The following is a 17,702-nucleotide window of genomic DNA, read 5'->3' as shown; positions in this document are numbered from 1 at the left end:
GATAATGACGTATGATAATGAGGGCTCTGAAGGACCCAGAAGGTTCTTCAGTTACCTGCAACCTTCCAAATGCCAAGCTCAGGATCCTCAGTAGTTCCCTTAAGGACATCATCACACATAGCACCACAGGTTGGCAACTTAGTCTTTAATACAGGGGCGTCTGTGGCTATTTCAGATACAAACAGCAGCAACAGCCACAGTTACCAGCTCCAGAAGACTATCTGCAGCAAGAAAATGCAGCATGCATGCTTCTAGTTTACAACGTTCAGACTTGTGAGGTTGCCTTATATCTGTTCAGCAGGTGAAATTCAAGGAAGTTGGTGGGTTAGGGGCAAATGTGGGATGCACTGGTCAGGAAATGATCTCACAATCCCTTCTGTAATGACAAACATCTCTGGTGTGGAGGCTGCTGTGGTTTGGATGGTTAATGTGGAATCTCAGCCCCTGAGAGGTTGTGTGAGTTTCTAGGAGTAGAGCACTGGGAGGCAGCTATGTCCAGGGGTGTAGTGTGGGAGGCAGCTATGACCCCAGGGAGAGTGGCTTAGAAAGAGATCTGCAGTTTTCATGGGACTCCTGTAGTCCTCACTAGAGAACTGAGAGAGAGAAAGAGAGAGAGAGAGAGAGCTCACCTGCCATCTCACCTGAGCTAAGCAAAAGCTCTAGACTCTCCAGAACTGTGAGTGAAATAAACCTCCTTTCTTTCCATTTCACCCAGGCCCAGGTTTCTGTGATAGTAACAGAGCAGGAACTGTACAGACACTGTCCTTGTCTGAGGGGAAGAAAGCTCACAGAAAACATTCCTGAGAACCTGAGCAGAAACACTACATACTACAGCAAACGCTTCTGGATTATATTATTCCTACAGTCCTATGACTTACATACCATAAATGTCTTTTTTTAATACATGACAAAATTGCCTTGACAAAGCCTGCCCCTCAGACACAGGACAAGAAGACAGGCAAAGCCCATATAACCTCATCTCTTCTCCACAAGAGCACAACTCTAAGATATAAATGGCTGGCTCTTTCTGAGCCTTGAGTGTTTACAGAAAGGGGTCGGCGTAGCTCTCATGCTCTACCCATGCCTTGGCCCAGTTCTATTTGAATATTTCCATTTTTATCCTCTGGAGATACTCATTGTGTGTTTCCTCTGGCCTGGGTTTGGCTGGGTACTGGGGATGGCAATGTGAGTATGACCAATCCGAGCCCTGTCTTCAGAAAGCCCACAGCCCAGTCCATGTGGCCTCAGGGTAGGAGTCCTGACTCCAACAGGATGAGTACTGCTTGTGCATAGTGAGGCTGGCGGGGGCTGTCCCTGCCTCTCTGCCTCACTGCCCCCAATCTCCTTCCCTTCCCCCCCACACTCCCCCCCCCCGTGTGTGTGTGTGTGTGTGTGTGTGTGTGTGTGTGTGTGTGTGTACAAGTAACAGTCTTTGCATCCCAGATCCAGCTGGTGGTGGGAAGTTCTAGAAAGTTACAGATGTCTCCTCACCAGGGCGAGGAGCTTACACTGCCAGCTCTGTGGCTAAGCCGTGACTCATCCATCTTTTGGGTCACAGCCATAGCAATACTTGCCTCTTATTTTATTCTTGAAGAACCAAACTGGAAGGGAATACTTGATTCTAGGGAAGAAGTAAGAACAAGTCCCAGAAAGATAACAGAATATTCAGAACAGATATATGCCATTTCTGAAGGGCCCTGGGCATAATATTTCACAATGGCATTGCCAGACCATTGCTAATTCATGACAGCAAAGAGTCTCAATGCTCAGGGGCAGAGCTGAGAGGAGCCGAAGAAAAGATGGCTAGAGCAGAGGATGCGAAAGTGCAGGAGAGAGAACGGGAGAGCAGCCGGGAGGGGCTGGGGAAAGGGTGGGCAGCTACACACAACCGGGAGGATTTAGAGAGAGGGGTAAATGACAGCCAGTCCGGTCTGCATGGGGAGCCCAGACCCCTTAGCAATGGCCCCAATTTAACCATGCCTGTGTGGCAGGCCTGATCCATAACCACTGTCTCAAGAAAGTCAGAAAACCCAGTCAGACACCGAGCAAATGCTAGAGGAGATAGTACACAGGAAGTTGGTGACAGGACTTGGAAACACATCCTGTTCTGTCTCTAAACCTCCACTTAAAACTTGTGTGTGTGTGTGTGTGTATGTGTGTGTGTGTGTATGTGTGTCCTGGATCAGCCCTGGCTTTCCACCATGTTTTGAGACAAGGTCTCTAATGAGTAAAGCAGGTTGGCTGACATCAAGTCTCTGGGGAGTCCTATCTTTCCATCATGGCAGGAGGATTAGAGTGGACCAGGCTTTTGAGTGCGCTTTCTATGCAGGTCTGGGGATGGAGCTCAGGTCCTCCAATCTGCGCAAGCACTTTATGGAATGAACAATTTCCTAAGCCTAAAGACCTCTTTTTGTAACTGCTACATAATCTTGATCTGGGGCTCCACAGATGCTTGTGGGGGGCTCTGGTGAAGCCATCTAGAGAGGAATTTCAGAAGATGAACCTCTCTTAACTTCTGCTTTTCACATACTCTTAAGCTTACACTAAAGCTCTGACCTCATAGCCCCCAGCCTGCCCCACCCCCAACCTTTACAAGAGCTACTAGTGAATTAGGCGCCAAATCACCATATCCCGGAAGTGCCTTCTCAGTGCCTCTCCAGGCAAAGCTCTAGCGTCCGCAGCAAAGGACAAACATTTTCCCATCCCACACATCCATTTTTCACAGAGATTTAAAGTACATTTGGAGCCCAATAGCAGAGAGCAAATACTGGCATGCTTGCATCCAGGCCAGGGAATATACAGTGTTTCTAGGGCCTTGCTGTGAGCAGAGGGGTGCAGGCATCACAAGGATCTGGTCAAGTCCACGCCACCTGCTTGGATATGCTTGATAGTCCATCAACATTCACAATGGCCAGGTCTCTTGAAGGAGCTGTTGGAGTCCCCTCTGCCTCAGAAATCAGGAGTGAAGAGACAGACAGACACATGGAGGACCATGAAGATTTTTGATGGTAGGAGCCCTTTCCTCAAAACCTGTCCAAGCTATTGGGATTTGGAGAACAAGCCAGGTGGATGCAGAAGAGAAGTCACGGCTGAAAGTCCCGGTGAAAGTCCATTTCCCTCAGATCAGGGCAGTAGATATAGGCTACCCTTCAATTCATATCTTGCCCTTGTGACAGCCTTAGCCTCCACCTGCCTCAGGTGTATGTGCATGCATTTTCCTGTGTGTAAGTACACATGTGCAGGGGCCTTTGAAGACCACAGGCCCACAACAGGTGTATTCCTCATGTGAAGCCCACCATGATTTTTTTTGAGACAGGGTCTCTCACTGATTTGGAACTCATCAAGTTGGCTGGCTGACTGGCTGGCTAACCCCAAATATCTCTCTGTTTCTGCCTCCCCCATGTGCGCATGGCACCCAGCTTTTTGGGTGGCTTCTAGGGGGTCAAGCTGAGGTCCACATGTTGGTGAGCACACACTTTACTGACTCTGCTACCTCTTTATCTTACCTACTTTGGTTGTCATTTAAAGCTGGGCTTTATAGTCCTCCGTAAACACTGTGATGACGTCACCTGGTGTGCTGAGAACACTCAGGCATTAGCTTGGTCATCTCTGGAGGACCCTGCTCTAGTAAGAAAGAGGCTCAAAGAAGGAAGAAGCCAAGGGCAGCCTCTCTTAAAACATTTCAGTGCAGTAGGGTTAACTGCAGGCTCCCCCAGAGCTCCATCCTTCTCTGAGGAGATCGGGGCTCTGGCTCATCTCCAGGACAGATGGGCTCATTCAGTACACAGGTCTGCACAGCCGCAGCCAGGATTCATGAGCATATGCTGCCTATATAATTTTTATTTAAGCATAAAATTGCACATAGATGCTAAATATGATTTTAGAAGCATGGATGTTATTACATTCAAAAATATTTTCTAAATTGCTTTATCACTATTTCTCAATGTCACCATACTTCTGGTAATAAATCAATGGATTCTGCTCCCAACAAACAGCCCACACTGTCAAATCATATATATATATATATATATATATATATATATATATATATATGTATATATATGTATATATATGTGTGTGTGTATGTATATATATACATATATACATACACATATATACATACATATATGTATATATATATGTATATACATATATACATACACACACACACATATGCAAACATAAAACTCTATCAATAGGTTCTGTCCTTTCAGGACCTGTTCCAAGGGCTTGGCGACATGGCTCTAGGTTCTACAGTATAGGCAAATTTCATGATTTGAGTTTCTACACAAATGTGACTCCTATACCTTTTTGCTGGTAGGAGAAGCCATTAGTGGCCAATGCTTCCAACAAAACAAAACAAAACAAAACAAAACAAAAAACAAAACAAAGAAACAAAAATCTACAAGACGCAAGCAGAAATCCAGCCCTCTGCTTCCTTCTTGATGCTGTGATTTTGCTATACGGGCTAAATACCGGTTAGAAGTCTCCAAGAACTTCTATCACGGTATTCCTGAGTGTGGTGGGGCATGGGCATGGTGCAAGAATGAAGGCCTGAGTTGAACTTCAGGAATATTCCAGTGAGTGTTGTGGGGCATAGTCGTGGTGTAAGAATCAAGGCCTGAGATGAACTTCAGGAAGTTTTCTTTATTGGTATCTAGTTTATTCTTTTTGAGATCAGGATTCTCACTGAACCTGGTGCTCACTAACTGGGTAGCAGGCCAGTGAGCTCCAGTGATCCATGCGTCTCTACCTTCAGGTGCTAGGATGGCAGATTTATACTGCAGGCCTACCTCACTATTGGTCTACCTTAGCTATGAGTCTGGACCCAGATCTTCATGTTTTCTCTGCCTAAATTTTATACATTGAGCCTGTGGCCCAGAGTATTTGTGAACACTGCCCAGTCTAAAGCCAAGACTTACTTAAATGCTGATGAGATTTGTTTTAAAACTTGTAGATATAGAGCCACATAAAAGAAAACACAAACACGTCCTCACAATCTGTAGGCTTTGGGTTGGCCACCCATGGATTTAATGTGACCCAAGACAACTGTTTGTTCAGTGTGGTCTACAGAAGCCAAACAACAACAACAAAATAAACAAAACAATAATTAAAAAACCCCTGAATACCCTTAATCTAACTGGAGGGGAAATATCAACACAGTTATATGCGTGTCCTATTCAGAGGACTGTGGCTACCAGAGCACAGTAAATTCAGAGGCATTTGGATCCATCTTCCTACAGAATCATCTTCACTTTCTACAATGAATGAAACACCCCTGTAGACCACGTGTGCGTGCACATGTTCACATGTGTACATGTGAACGTGTTTGGAAACCAGAGCACAACCCCAAGCATCATCCTCGGTGTTTATTTGAGACAGCGCTCCTCCCCACCCCCCACACCAGCTTGGAGCTCACTGGGCAGGCTAGCCTGGCCAGCCTGTGAACCTCCCTGGGATGGTAAGAGTGTGTCTCTATTTCTGGCCTCTTCATGTGGATTCTGGGTCCTTAGGTCCTCAAGCTTGTACGGGAAGAGCTTTACTGATGGGGCTACCTCTCAAGCCCCTGAAGTGCTTTAACAACACTTTCTGTGTAAGTTCTCTGGTTTTCTCTTATAATCACCTGGGCAGCTGGTTCCCCAGTCACTGTTTGGGACCTACGTCTCCTCCACGTCCTTGGGAAGCACAGGTTCTGCACACTCATGTGGACTCTCTATGCTGCTGTACTCTGTATCCTGTGTGGCCAGCTCCCAGTGCCCTCCCTCCACTGAGAGAGAGCCCTTTACTCTCTCCACACCATTCTTCCCACATCAGCCCCCAGATTGTTAGAAGAGTTATGATGAGAGCCTCTGGGTAGATTACAATCACAACAGCTGTGTTTACTAAGAGCTAAGAATAAACATATCCTAGGGCTATAAGAGTGTGAGTGGGGGAGGGGAGGCTGGGGACCTTCTGGAAGCACCCCATCCTCAGGATATTTGCTGGCAGCCTGAGCCTCCTGCTTCTCAAGCTGGTTTTGGCTTTTGGAAAAGACCTTCCGGAGCCTGCTCTCTGCTGCCCAACAAGGGCCTTTTCTCTCCTCCACAGCTCTTTTGTTTTGATTTTTTTCTTTCAAGCTTCAGTGATTGACACAGGGCTGCTTATGCTACTTAGAAGAGCAGCTCAGCACTGAGCAGCAATGGCCAGTGGACCAGTGGGTCACTTTGACTCCTGGGGCTGGTCTGCTGACTCCCTAAGCACCCAGAACAAAGCCTAAGAGTCTGCCATTCATCATGCAAGCCTTGGACCTTATGCTGCCTCTCCCAAGTGTAACTGTCTGTGCAGAAGGCAGGGTATCCAAACCCCCATCCACACCTTAAGGGAGACTGTCTCCTCTAGCATCTCCTCCGCTTCATTCTATCATCTCAGAGATGGACACTTGTTCCAGGAGTCCATGACAGTGCCTGGTAGCTTATGAAATTCCTACCAGACGCTCTGTGAGTTAATGGGCAAGCACTCTTTATTTTTATAATTTTGGTTTTAAATATTATAATTACATTTACTTATTTGTGTTGGTGGAGGCGTGTGGGAGGTGATATGACAAAGTCTAGGGACAAGTTCTCTCTCTCAGCACTGGGGATGGGGGGTGGGGGAGGGAAGATGGAGGTCTGAACTCAAGCACGCTGGCCCGGCTAAGGCGTCTTCACCCACCGCAGCGCCTCTCATTGGACCCATATTTGAGACAGGATTTTGTGTCGCCCAGCATGGTCTTTATCTTGCTGTGCAGCTGAGGATGGCTGAATCCTGCTACTTCCACCTCCTAAGTGTTGAGATTGTAGGTGTGCCGTGGCCATGGTGCTGGGGAGCGAACCCAGCGAACCCAGCGCCTCCCTTGCTCTACTTGAACCATATCCTCAGGCTTTGAAACTGCAAACACTTCTGAAATTCTGAGCAGCCCTGGAGACCTGAGACAGCACCCTCAGAAGGGCTGTCACCCTAAGCACGACCAAGTCTCTGGACTCTGGAGTAGCACTCACTAGTTCCAAACAGTCACGTGGTTGCAGCTATACATTGTCCAGATTTTCAAAATAAGCTTGGATTTTTAGTGTTCCTGACGAACCTCTCCAAATGACTTATTTTCTTCTCTTTCCCTCTCCTTCCCCACCTCCCCTCCCTTTCTTCCTCCTCTGCGTCCCACCTTCTGTCCCTTTCTGTGTAGGTTTATACATGCATATGGCCAGAAGACGACCTTGGGTGCTATTCACCTTATTTATTTTTGGTTTACTTCATTTCCTCTGCAACCTGTATTAAATAGTTCTTTGGTTACATGTTATATACATGCCACACACATGCTACACACATGCTATACACATGTTGTACACATGTTATACACATGTTATATATGCATTCTGATCACTCATATCCCTCACCCTCCTGTAGGTTCCTCTCATCCCTTGTTCACCCTTCTTCCTCCTTTCTAGTCCTTTTGCCAGTTCCTTTTTGTTTTGCAGTTTGAGTTTTTATCATCATCATCACCATCATCATCATCATTATCATCATCATTTTATTATTTTCAAGGACAGCGTCTCTCACTGGGATCCAAGACTTGGTGTTTTAGAGGATAGACTGGCTAGCCAGAGAGTCATAAAGATCCCACTGTCTCCACCTCCATGTGCTGGATGTACAAACACTTGTCGCCATGCCCCACTTTTTATACAGGTTCTGGAAATCAAACTTCAGATCTTTATGCTTGTATAGCAAGCACTTTCCCAGTGAGCCATCCCCCAGTCTCTCAATGGCATATTCCTCAATTTAAAAAAAATACTGTGCTGGCTAAACGTAAGTACCTGGGAGTGGAATTCGGCCTCTGCCGGGCTGAGAATGTGCACACAGCTGTGTGAAAAACAAACTGTGGGCAACATGTTTCCTTGACTGTGCCAGCCTGGGGTGAACTTTGACCTTGTAGAGTGCTCCCTCAGCCCCCCTCTACCCTTGCTGATCTCTCTGACATTCATATTCTGTTAGGACAATCTGAGGGGGTGCCAGGGACCTTCCGGCCAGAGAGACCAAATGCTCTGGTATTGGAGATTCTGCCCACGTGTCTGCAGTCACTGGGGTAGGGACTTGATGGCTTCCCACGTGGCTCTCAGCTTGAGTTTAGCTGCCTCTGATATTCCTAGAGGCTCTCAATGATTTTTGTTTTAAATTCCTTTTCAGCTTGGTCCCTTACTGTGTGTCTCTGTAAGGTCCCTTCCTCACCAACCCCAACCTTGGTTAACCCTGCTCGCAACTGGTTAACAAACCAGTTTTGATCCATCCATCTTCAAACGACAGGTTTCTGAGTCTCTCCACATTTTATTCCTTCAGACCAAAAGCACTTTAATTTAATTTGCTCCTAGAGAATTATTTACTTGAGACAGTCTCACATAGCTCAGGATAGACTTGAACTCCTAATGTTCAAGCCAAGGATGACCTTCTGCTTCCACCTCCCACATGCTGGTATTACATGGTACTGGGAATCGAATCTAGGACTTTGTGTATCCTAGGTGAGTACCTTTTCAATAGCTGTATCCTCAGTCCTGAGAATCCTACTCCTATCAGTAGTATGAATACCGACAGATATCAAAAAGAAGGCATTGCTAAAACACATTTACTCGACGTCATGCATTTCTGTCATGGACTGGCTGTACAATGGAGGCCCGTGTATTATGTACAACTGGCTGCCACTGCAGCCATGTTAGTTTACACACTCTGTGCTGTCTGTACAGGATAAGCCCACCTAACAATGCATCCTCAGAAAGTCCTCCCATGGCTAAATGAAGCACGAGTCCATTTATTGAGTCATGCAATCTCATTCAACCCCTAACAAATACGCTATTGTTTCTACCCATCTTGTACAAGAACTCGGGGACACAGGGAGCTGAAGTGACTGGCCTCATTTAGAGATGGAATCCCACTGTCTCCAAGCGGGCACACTGGTACAAGAGGCAGGGGACCAATACTCTGAGTGCTCACAAGGAATGGCACTGGTGCTTTCAAATAGGAAGGGAAGGGTTCCTTTATCCTACATGTTAAGCTTCAACTTGGAGGCCCATAGTCAATTCTTGGCAGACCCACACAATCCTACTGCCAAGGCATCTCTTAAGTCTCTTACACTCACAAATGCTTTCTGAGCAGTTGGGTTAGTGTACTCTGCACCTGACCTGCTCCACTTCCTGCCCCCTGCCTTCCCCCAGGCTCCTATCTCCCTCTGTCCTATTTCTGATACCCACAAGGGTCTGCTAGGCTACTCCCTCCTTATCCCTGATTTTGAAAGAATTAGACAAGGCCAAGGAGAACTTTGGATTGTAGCATTATGGACTCTGGGGATAGGGGAGAATAGGCAGACAGGCCACTGTCATTTTACAGAAAAAAAAGGTGAGACTAGGAGACCAGTCTCAGCCAAGGTCAGACAGCTGAGAGCACAGTCAAGTCTGCCTTTCCTGGCCCTGGCTGCTCCTGCTGCCCCAGACTGTTCACGGTCAGCATCTCCAGACTGACAGATGAAAAGACCAGGGATGATGTGTTCTTCTGCCAACAGACAAGGAGCTCTTTACAATGGAAGCAGAGGCTTGCTGAATCAGGATAGATGATGAGGAAAATGAGAGGGAAAAGGTTGCCTGATCTTCACTGGTCTTTACACTGCATACTCAGCAAATATGAAGGTGCCTGGGGTGGTGTGGGGTGCAGCCCAGGCTGGCCATAGTCAGGGCTATTTTGTAAGAGCCTTTAACAATTCTGCACTATAACTGTTGCTGTGCCTGTGTGGTAGGTGTGTGTAGTTGTGTGTGCACATGGAGGCCAGAATCAGCCTCAGGGCACTGATCCTCAGATCTCTCCACCTTCTGTTTTTGAGACAGAGTCTCTCATTGGCCAAGAACTCCCTGAGTAGGCTGGGATCGACTTGTCTCTGCCTCCCCGATGCTGGAATTACAAAGGTGCTTCCACATTCAACTCCTGTCTACATTTATCTGGAACTCCGGTCCTCTTGTTTGTAGAGAAAGTACTTAATGACTGAGTTATCTTCCCCATTTCATGAGGATTCACTCATTATTCTTTCTCATTTATTTATTCATTTATCTGGGAGGGCAGGGATGGTGTGTATAGAGGTCAGAGGACAAGTTGAGGTAGTTGGTTTTCTCCTTTGACCGTATGGGTTCCAGGGATCGAACTCGGCTTGTGGGCTTGGCAGCATGCACCTTTACCCAATGAGCTATCATCTCAGATAGATCCAGGGATCGAACTCGGCTTGTGGGCTTGGCAGCATGCACCTTTACCCAATGAGCTATCATCTCAGACAGTTCCTTTAGTCTCTTATCTCTATTACTTTCTTCCCAGTTACCACAAGCCATTACTTGAGTTAGAAGAATCTACTCTGGGCCATACTTTCCATGTGCCAGGTATAGAATGAATGCAAACGACCTCAGCCTGGTGAGTGGTTGTCATAAGGATTCCTTCCTCTACCTTCTCCCTGGACTCCTCTGCTTCTGGTAAGCCTAGTGTCTGAAGGACCATGGCCAAGGCTCTTGTGACTGGCTTATCCAAGGGCAAGAAACTCGAGAGGATCTTCATTTTATACAGCTTTATTTTTTTGTTTAGAACTGGAATCAAGAGCTGCGGTGGGGCAGGAGATGGGGCTGGATGCTTAAGTGCGCTAACTGCTCTCGCAGAGCATCTGAATTGGTTTTTAGAACCCATTGTCTTAGTCAGGGTAACTACTGGTATGATGAAACATCACGACCAAAAGCAAGTTGGGAAGGAAAGGGCTCATTTGGTTTACACTTCCACCTCACAGTCCATCATCAAAGGAAGTCAGGACAAGAACTTAAACAGGGTAGCAAGCTGGAGGCAGGAGCTGATGCAGAAGCCATGGAGGGGTGCTGCTTACTGCCTTGCTCCTCATGACTTGTTCAGCCTGTTTTCTTACAGAACTCAGGACCACCAGCCCAGGATGGCATCATTTACAGTTTCCTAATTGAGGTTCTCCACTTCCAGATAATTATACCTTGTGTCAAGTTGACATAAAACTAGCTAGCACAGCCATATTAGGTGGTTCATAGCCACCTTAACTGGAGCTCCAGGGGATCTAAGATTCTCTTCTGGCTTCCTGGGGCACCCAGGGCTTCATGTGCACATACCTGCACATAAATACATGCACTTACATATAATTTTTTTTTTTTTAAAAAAGGGCTATGACAACATTAGACTTTCAACAGACTCAACAAAATCAATTCCTATTATCTCAATATATACGCCTGGGTTGGCATAAGGTGGCTGTCGATTTACCTCGTCTATCTGTTGTCTGGTGAGAAGGAAGTGTGGTCACAGGGTTAACCTACTTACAAACAAAAGCATTCTTTTCAAGAATTTCAGTCTATTCTCTAATTATAATGGTCCCTGGTGTTCATTAAAACCACACATTAGAAGCAGCTAATCCCTACTATGAAATCAAATGGAATTTCTCCAAATGACTGCAGTTCCCAATTCTGCCTGCATTTCACTGGAGTCAGAGTCGACCCAATTAGCAAGCCAGATAATTACACAGTTCTTTGGATGGGACTCTATCTCCGACTCAGAGACAGAGGTCACCCAGACTTCTTTCCTCTTTCCAGATTTACTTCTGGCTGTTTAAAGCAATGTTCTCACTGTTTTGAAATATTGCAATCATCACTGCAGAATGCCAGGGTGTTTCCGGGAGGGTGGGCTAAGTACAGTGTGGCTGGTCTTTGATAGCTCATACAGTCTTTGACTGTACTGCTAGAGTTCCAAAGAACACAGCTAATAATTATACATGGCGGGGTAAGCATGTGGCTCAGGTGGCACAGTACATGTTTGCCAAGTATGCAGGATGCCCTGCATTTCATCTCCAGCACTGCATATATGTAGTATGGTAGTGAATATTGCCATCTCAGTACCCAGGAAGTGGAGGCAGGAGGATAATGTTCAAGGTCATCCTTTTAGTTACATAGAAAGTTGGAGACCAGCCTGGGCTACATGAGGCTGAACCTGAAGCTCATCAGTTTGGTTAGACTATCTGAGCAGTGAGCCCTGGGGTCTTCCATCTCTGCCTTCCCAGTGCTGGGATTGCAGATGTGTTCTAACTTGCACAGCTTTTACCTGGGCACTGGGGATCTGAACTCAGACCCTTAAGCTTGTACAATAGGCACTTTAACAACTGATCCATCTCACAAACTCCCTATTCCACATTTGAAGAAGATCCTCTGGCTGTTATATATTGAGAATGGACTAAGAGAAGCACGTGAGTGAGTGTGTGTGTGTGTGTGTGTGTGCGCGCGCACGTGCACGCACGCGCACATGCACAAGAAAGAGAGACGGAGAGACACACACAGAGAATGTGTGTGCTATGGTCCATTTATGTATATTATTCTGCCCCATTTAGGGAAGGGACATGTTATTGGTTGGAGCTGAATGTGTGTGCTTTCAGCTATAACCTCAAAGGTCTAAATAAGAAGCTTTCCACATTCAAGTGAGATGGGTTTTCTTTGCTCGTTGCCAGTCAGAATATGGCTGCAGCAAGACAGGCCCTGGGATCTGCAACAGAAGATGATGTGAATGACCCCTATGGAGAGTCACTCACTCAGAACTGTAAGGCTCTTGCTGATTTGGCCACCAGAGAGGTAAGTGGCCAGGAGCACTGGTTTATGGGCTATGCTGATATTAACCCAGGCTCTTGCTAGATGCTCAGGTTACACAGGTTGATTGTATAAGCTTTGGAACACTGCTTGGTACCTGAAAGGGACAAGGAGTGGAGGAGTCAAGAGCGGAGGGTGGAGCCCTGACCCTGGCTCTGCCATTTGGACAGACTGGCCATGTGGATCCATCATTATTAAGGATGACCAAAAGAAAAAGACGTCGGCATGCACCACCTTCAACCGTGGCTATGAAGGGCTCTCAGAAGTGGAACCACACCCACAGACAGTCAGAATGCTGGAGAATATAGAGTCTTGTTGTGCTCACAGTTTAATCCAGAGCATCTACCACTGAGTTAGCTACATCCCCCACTGACCAAGGCCGGCTTGACACAAACCTCGATATTACTGGGAAGAAAGAATTGTCTCTATCAAATTTCCTGGTGGCCTCATCTGTGAGACATTTTCTTAACTGCTGTCATGCAGAAAGACCCACCCCACTGTAGGCAGTACCATCCCTAGGTAGGTAGACATGGGCTGTAGGAGGAAGGTAGCAGAGCAAGCCAGAGGAAGCAAGCCAGAAAGTAAGCAGCATTCCTCAACAGTTTGTTTCAGGTCTGCCTTGTCTTCCCTCAGTGACAGACGGTAACCCATGAGTCAAATAAATCCTTTCCTCCTTCAGGTGGTTTTTGGCCAGTGTTTTATCACAATAACAGAAACCAAACTAGAACAATGTATTAGTCCTTTCACTGAAGCCTAGAAAAGAAGCCAGCTAGATGTCAGTCTTTGAGCATGGAGTTTTTTCTTCAGAGTGAGCTGAATTTTACTGACGGCTTGCTTCACTTCTCCACAAACAAGTGATTCACCGCCATCATGAAGAGCCCCTAAATGAGTTCTGGAGAAATAGCTCAGTCAATAAAATATTTTCCTTGGGACCATGGAGACCTGAGTTGACCACCCAGAACCTACATAAAAAATCTGGACACAGTGACACCCTTGTAAACACGTCAGTCCTGGGGAGGTGGAGACAGATTTCTGGGGCTTGCTGAGCAGACAGACAGCCTACTGGAATTGGTGTGAGACTCTGCCTTAAGAAATTGAGGTGGAGAGCTTAAGGGATGACAGCTAAGATTGTCCCCTGGCCTCCACACATGTATGTGCATGCACCCCCTATGTATCCATGTACAGAGAGAGGTGGGGATAGGGAGAGGGGAGAGGGAAAAAGAGGGGAAGAGAGGAGAGGGAGGGAGGGGGCGGCTAAGGAGATGGAAAGGCTGGGTAAATGCATTCTCTGATGGAGACTGGGTTTGCCCAGGACACCATAGAGTTCAGAGCTGAGCAAAGTGGTCCAGGAAAGGGCAGACAGTAAATACTGTTCCCTCTGTAGGTCAGCTCGCTTTGCTATAATTACTCAATGCTGCCATTTTAGTACAAAAGCGTCCACTGACAAAGAGTAGGCATGGCTGTTTTCCAATAACACGTTATTTACAAAAACAGATAATAGGCCAGACTCTGCGTGGGCTCCGGTGCACTGACTGTTGACACAGTTTAAAAATGGGCAGCCGAGTCTCTTGCAGGCTGCTTGCATTTACCAGGTGCTCACAGGCTTCACCATTCTCACACAGCAGTGTGAGAACCAATTCTCACCACGGCAATTTTTAACCGGCCCAACATTGATATCACTAACAGCAACATTTAGTTATGCTGTAAGCTGCACTACACAACTTATATTTATTAGTTCATGTGATCATCACAGAAACCCTACTGAGGAGTCCTGTGGGGGGAAAAATGAGCCAAGGGCTAGGTATGTGGTTTGAATCCCTGTACCAGGGAGATTGAGGCAGAAGGTCAACCTGGATAATACGGAAAGACCCTGTTTCAAAATAACAAGGCTGGTCTTGGTGGCTCTTAGGAGGTCCTTACCTCAGCATCTATAATCCCGGCAATTTGGGAGGTAGAGGCAGGAGGACTGTTGAAGAGCTTGAGGTCAGCCTGGTCTATTCACTAAATATTACTAGACTGGCTTAGGCTATGCAGTGTCTGGTCAGAAAGCAGAGATTATGAACAGGAAGTAGGGCAAGGCTATAAACCCTCAAGGCCTTCCCCTACTTATTTCCTGTAGGGAGGCCCCACCTCCTAAAGGTGCCAAAATCTCCCAAAATAGTGTCACCAGCTTGGTATCAACACATGAGCCTATGGGAGAAATTCACATTCAACTCACAATACTCTCTATATATACATAGGATGAGAGTCATTTCCTGCAGTTCTGAGTTTAGACCGTCACCGGCCACATGATGCTGGGGTGAATTCTCCCATCATTGCCATCTCCCAGCATGATGTTGGTACCAAGTATTTTGGAATTCACAACTTTTAGTTAAGAATATTCAACTTGTGATAACACATAAGGAATAACCCTTTATGACTGCAGGAATCCCCTGTCTTGGGATCACTGTCAATGTATGGCAGATAATTATGCTGGGAGCCTCCCTAAGCCTGTAGGATGCGTACAATATCCCTAACACACACCCACTGGACAGTACTATCATCCAGACATGACAAAATTATCTGGAGACCTGCCAGGTCGCCCTCTGGAGGTTGGAGGCAGTGACACAGTCCCTAGTTGAGAACTATTATACTACAGCGTACAAAATTTAGCTGTCTATAATAAAGAGCATTACCTGGGAATAAATCAGTGTCTATAATAGCCAATGGGACCAGCAAGATGGCTTAGTCCTTGAAGGTACTTGCCACTAAGCCTGGGAAAGGAAAGAACTGATTGCTTCTGCAAGATGTCCTCTGACCTCCACATACATGCGTGAGTCATCCACTCACACACATGCATGCATATGTCATTCACACACTCACACACATGCATGCATATGTCATTCACACACACACGCATGCATATCATTCATACACTCACACACATGCATGCATGTCATTCACACACACACATGCATGCATATGTCATTCACACACTCACACACATGCATGCATACGTCATTCACTCATGTACAAAAAAATGAATATATATGGGGAAAAAAAAAACCTATACCGGCTTCCTTGCTCTCTTAATACAGTCAGTATTGCAGAGCTAAAGGGTGGGCAACACCTCGATTTCTGAACACTATATCAGAAAAAACCAACTAGTCCTCCTAGCTGGGCACATTACAGATGCACTCAAGGACCAGTTTCTAACTTCTTTCATGGAGGAGACACAAAGCATGAGATCTCAGCCATGATTATCCCAAGAAGGGTTTTACTGGACATTTAGGAAGAAGTATGTTTGAAGGTCATGGGGATATCTGTCCTTCAAATGCCTTTTAAGGTTACAGATTGGCTCTCTGTGGCCGATACATTATATATAAAGAGACCGGTAACCTTCTAAACCATGCTTCCCGGGAATTTTTAAGGCATGTTTCATACTGAGCTAGCTGATTCAGCTAGACTGGCTGACTAGAGGCCCCTAGGGATCCTCTGCCTTTGCATCTACCTAGCACTGCTGGAGTTTCAAGCATGTGCCACCAAGCCCAGCTTTTTGTGTGGCGCTAGGGATCTGAGTTCAAATCTTCGTGCTTGTTCAAAGAGCACATTACCCACTCAGTCACTCCCTAGCCTATGTCTCACGTCTAACAGGCAAAGAAATAAAAAGTTTGGGATTAGAGTTGCTATAAGAAGAGATAAGCAACCCCAGCCTCAGTTAAGATGCCAGCACACTAGAGCAACCGAAACCCTGAACACTCCTATTAATGTCTAGTGGGCATAAGCCCTGGGCATTTGGCTTGATTACTCCCCGGATCAAAGCGAAATTAAATTACCTCACAAGCGTCCTTTCAGAGAGCTCGACACGCAGGCGGGTTGACTCACCTTCCAGAAACTATCCACTTTGCCATACACAAGGGACTGGTTCTGCCTTTTGATCTCGTTAATGTGGTGGATGTCGCTGGAGTTGAGGTGCTGCTCGACCACGAAGCCCAGAAAGCTGTTGTCTGGGGTATGAGCTGATGTGGAAAGCAAAGAGACAGGGCTATGAGCGGTTAGCGGGCCCAGAGCAGCAGAGGCATTACAGACAACACAGGCCAGCGCTAACCCACTGGCTCCTTTGCTCTTCCTTTGGTCCCACCTCATCCAGGAGCTCATAGTCTACTCTGATCCCAGCTGCACTTACCATTGTTTGGGTAAAGAAAAACCAAGCAGCCTAATCTACAATCTCACCTCCACTGTGGCTTATTCTCAGAGAAAGGATGTACAAGGGCCGGGGGAGATGGCACTTGTGGGCACCCGAGTTCTATTATATTGCATGCAGAGAAGAAGCTGGGTGTGATGATGTGCATCTGTAATCCTAGCGCTGGTGGGGAGTCAGGTGGATCCCAGTGCCTCTCTGGCCAGCCAGGCTAGCAGAAAAAGATAAACTCAAGGTTCACTGAGAGACCCTGCCTTAGGGAAGTGACTGAAAATAATAAATGTCAATCTTTGGCCCCCACACACACATATGCACACACGAGATGTACAGTCATGAACTACACTATCATAGTCAAATATGGATTGTATAAACAATGGCTGTGCCATGGGGTTTGTAGCTTGATGCCATCTTAGCCATCTTGGCCATCTTGGCATGGTAAGTACAGGCTAGGCTGCCTACACAGTAGTCACATACTGCATTCTGGTGCAGGGTTTCACTATGTAGCCCTGGCTGTCCTGAAACTTGCTTTATAGACTAGGCTGGCCTTGAACTCACAGAGATCTGCCTGCTGCTGCTTCCAGGGTGCTAGGATTAAAGGCAAGAGTCACCACCACCTAGCAACAGGTCTCCTTAAGCAACTCTAACCATTAGCCTGGCATGATTGCCATTGGGGTTATACTGGACAGATGTGTGGACTGAAGACCAAACAGAAAGTGAGGGTCTCTGGAGTACAAACCTCTCTAAAACCCAATTCCTTCAAAGCTGGGGTGTGGATAGGGCAGACTACTCTAGAAGAAGAAAAGGATTTTTTCTCTGGCCGACCCTACCTATGGGTTCTACAACTTCCCCAT

At 46.5% G+C, this 17,702-nt stretch overlaps 1 protein-coding gene across 10 annotated transcripts in view; it reads right to left on the bottom strand.

Annotated features, from left to right (window-relative positions):
• The window catches only part of Mgat5 (alpha-1,6-mannosylglycoprotein 6-beta-N-acetylglucosaminyltransferase), a 284,487-nt gene that overhangs the window by 58,001 nt on the left and 208,784 nt on the right, over nucleotides 1-17,702 (bottom strand). For all 10 annotated transcript variants that reach the window (XM_076941068.1, XM_076941066.1, XM_076941067.1 and 7 more), the window contains one exon: nucleotides 16,536-16,669. In XM_076941068.1, the coding sequence (XP_076797183.1) occupies nucleotides 16,536-16,669 (134 nt within the window). The remainder of the gene's footprint in view (nucleotides 1-16,535; nucleotides 16,670-17,702) is intronic.

This window comes from Arvicanthis niloticus, chromosome 10 (genome assembly GCF_011762505.2).
Source record: "Arvicanthis niloticus isolate mArvNil1 chromosome 10, mArvNil1.pat.X, whole genome shotgun sequence".
Taxonomy (NCBI): domain Eukaryota; kingdom Metazoa; phylum Chordata; class Mammalia; order Rodentia; family Muridae; genus Arvicanthis; species Arvicanthis niloticus.
Note: the sequence above shows the minus strand (reverse complement) of the source record. Positions and strands in the feature narration are given on the sequence as shown.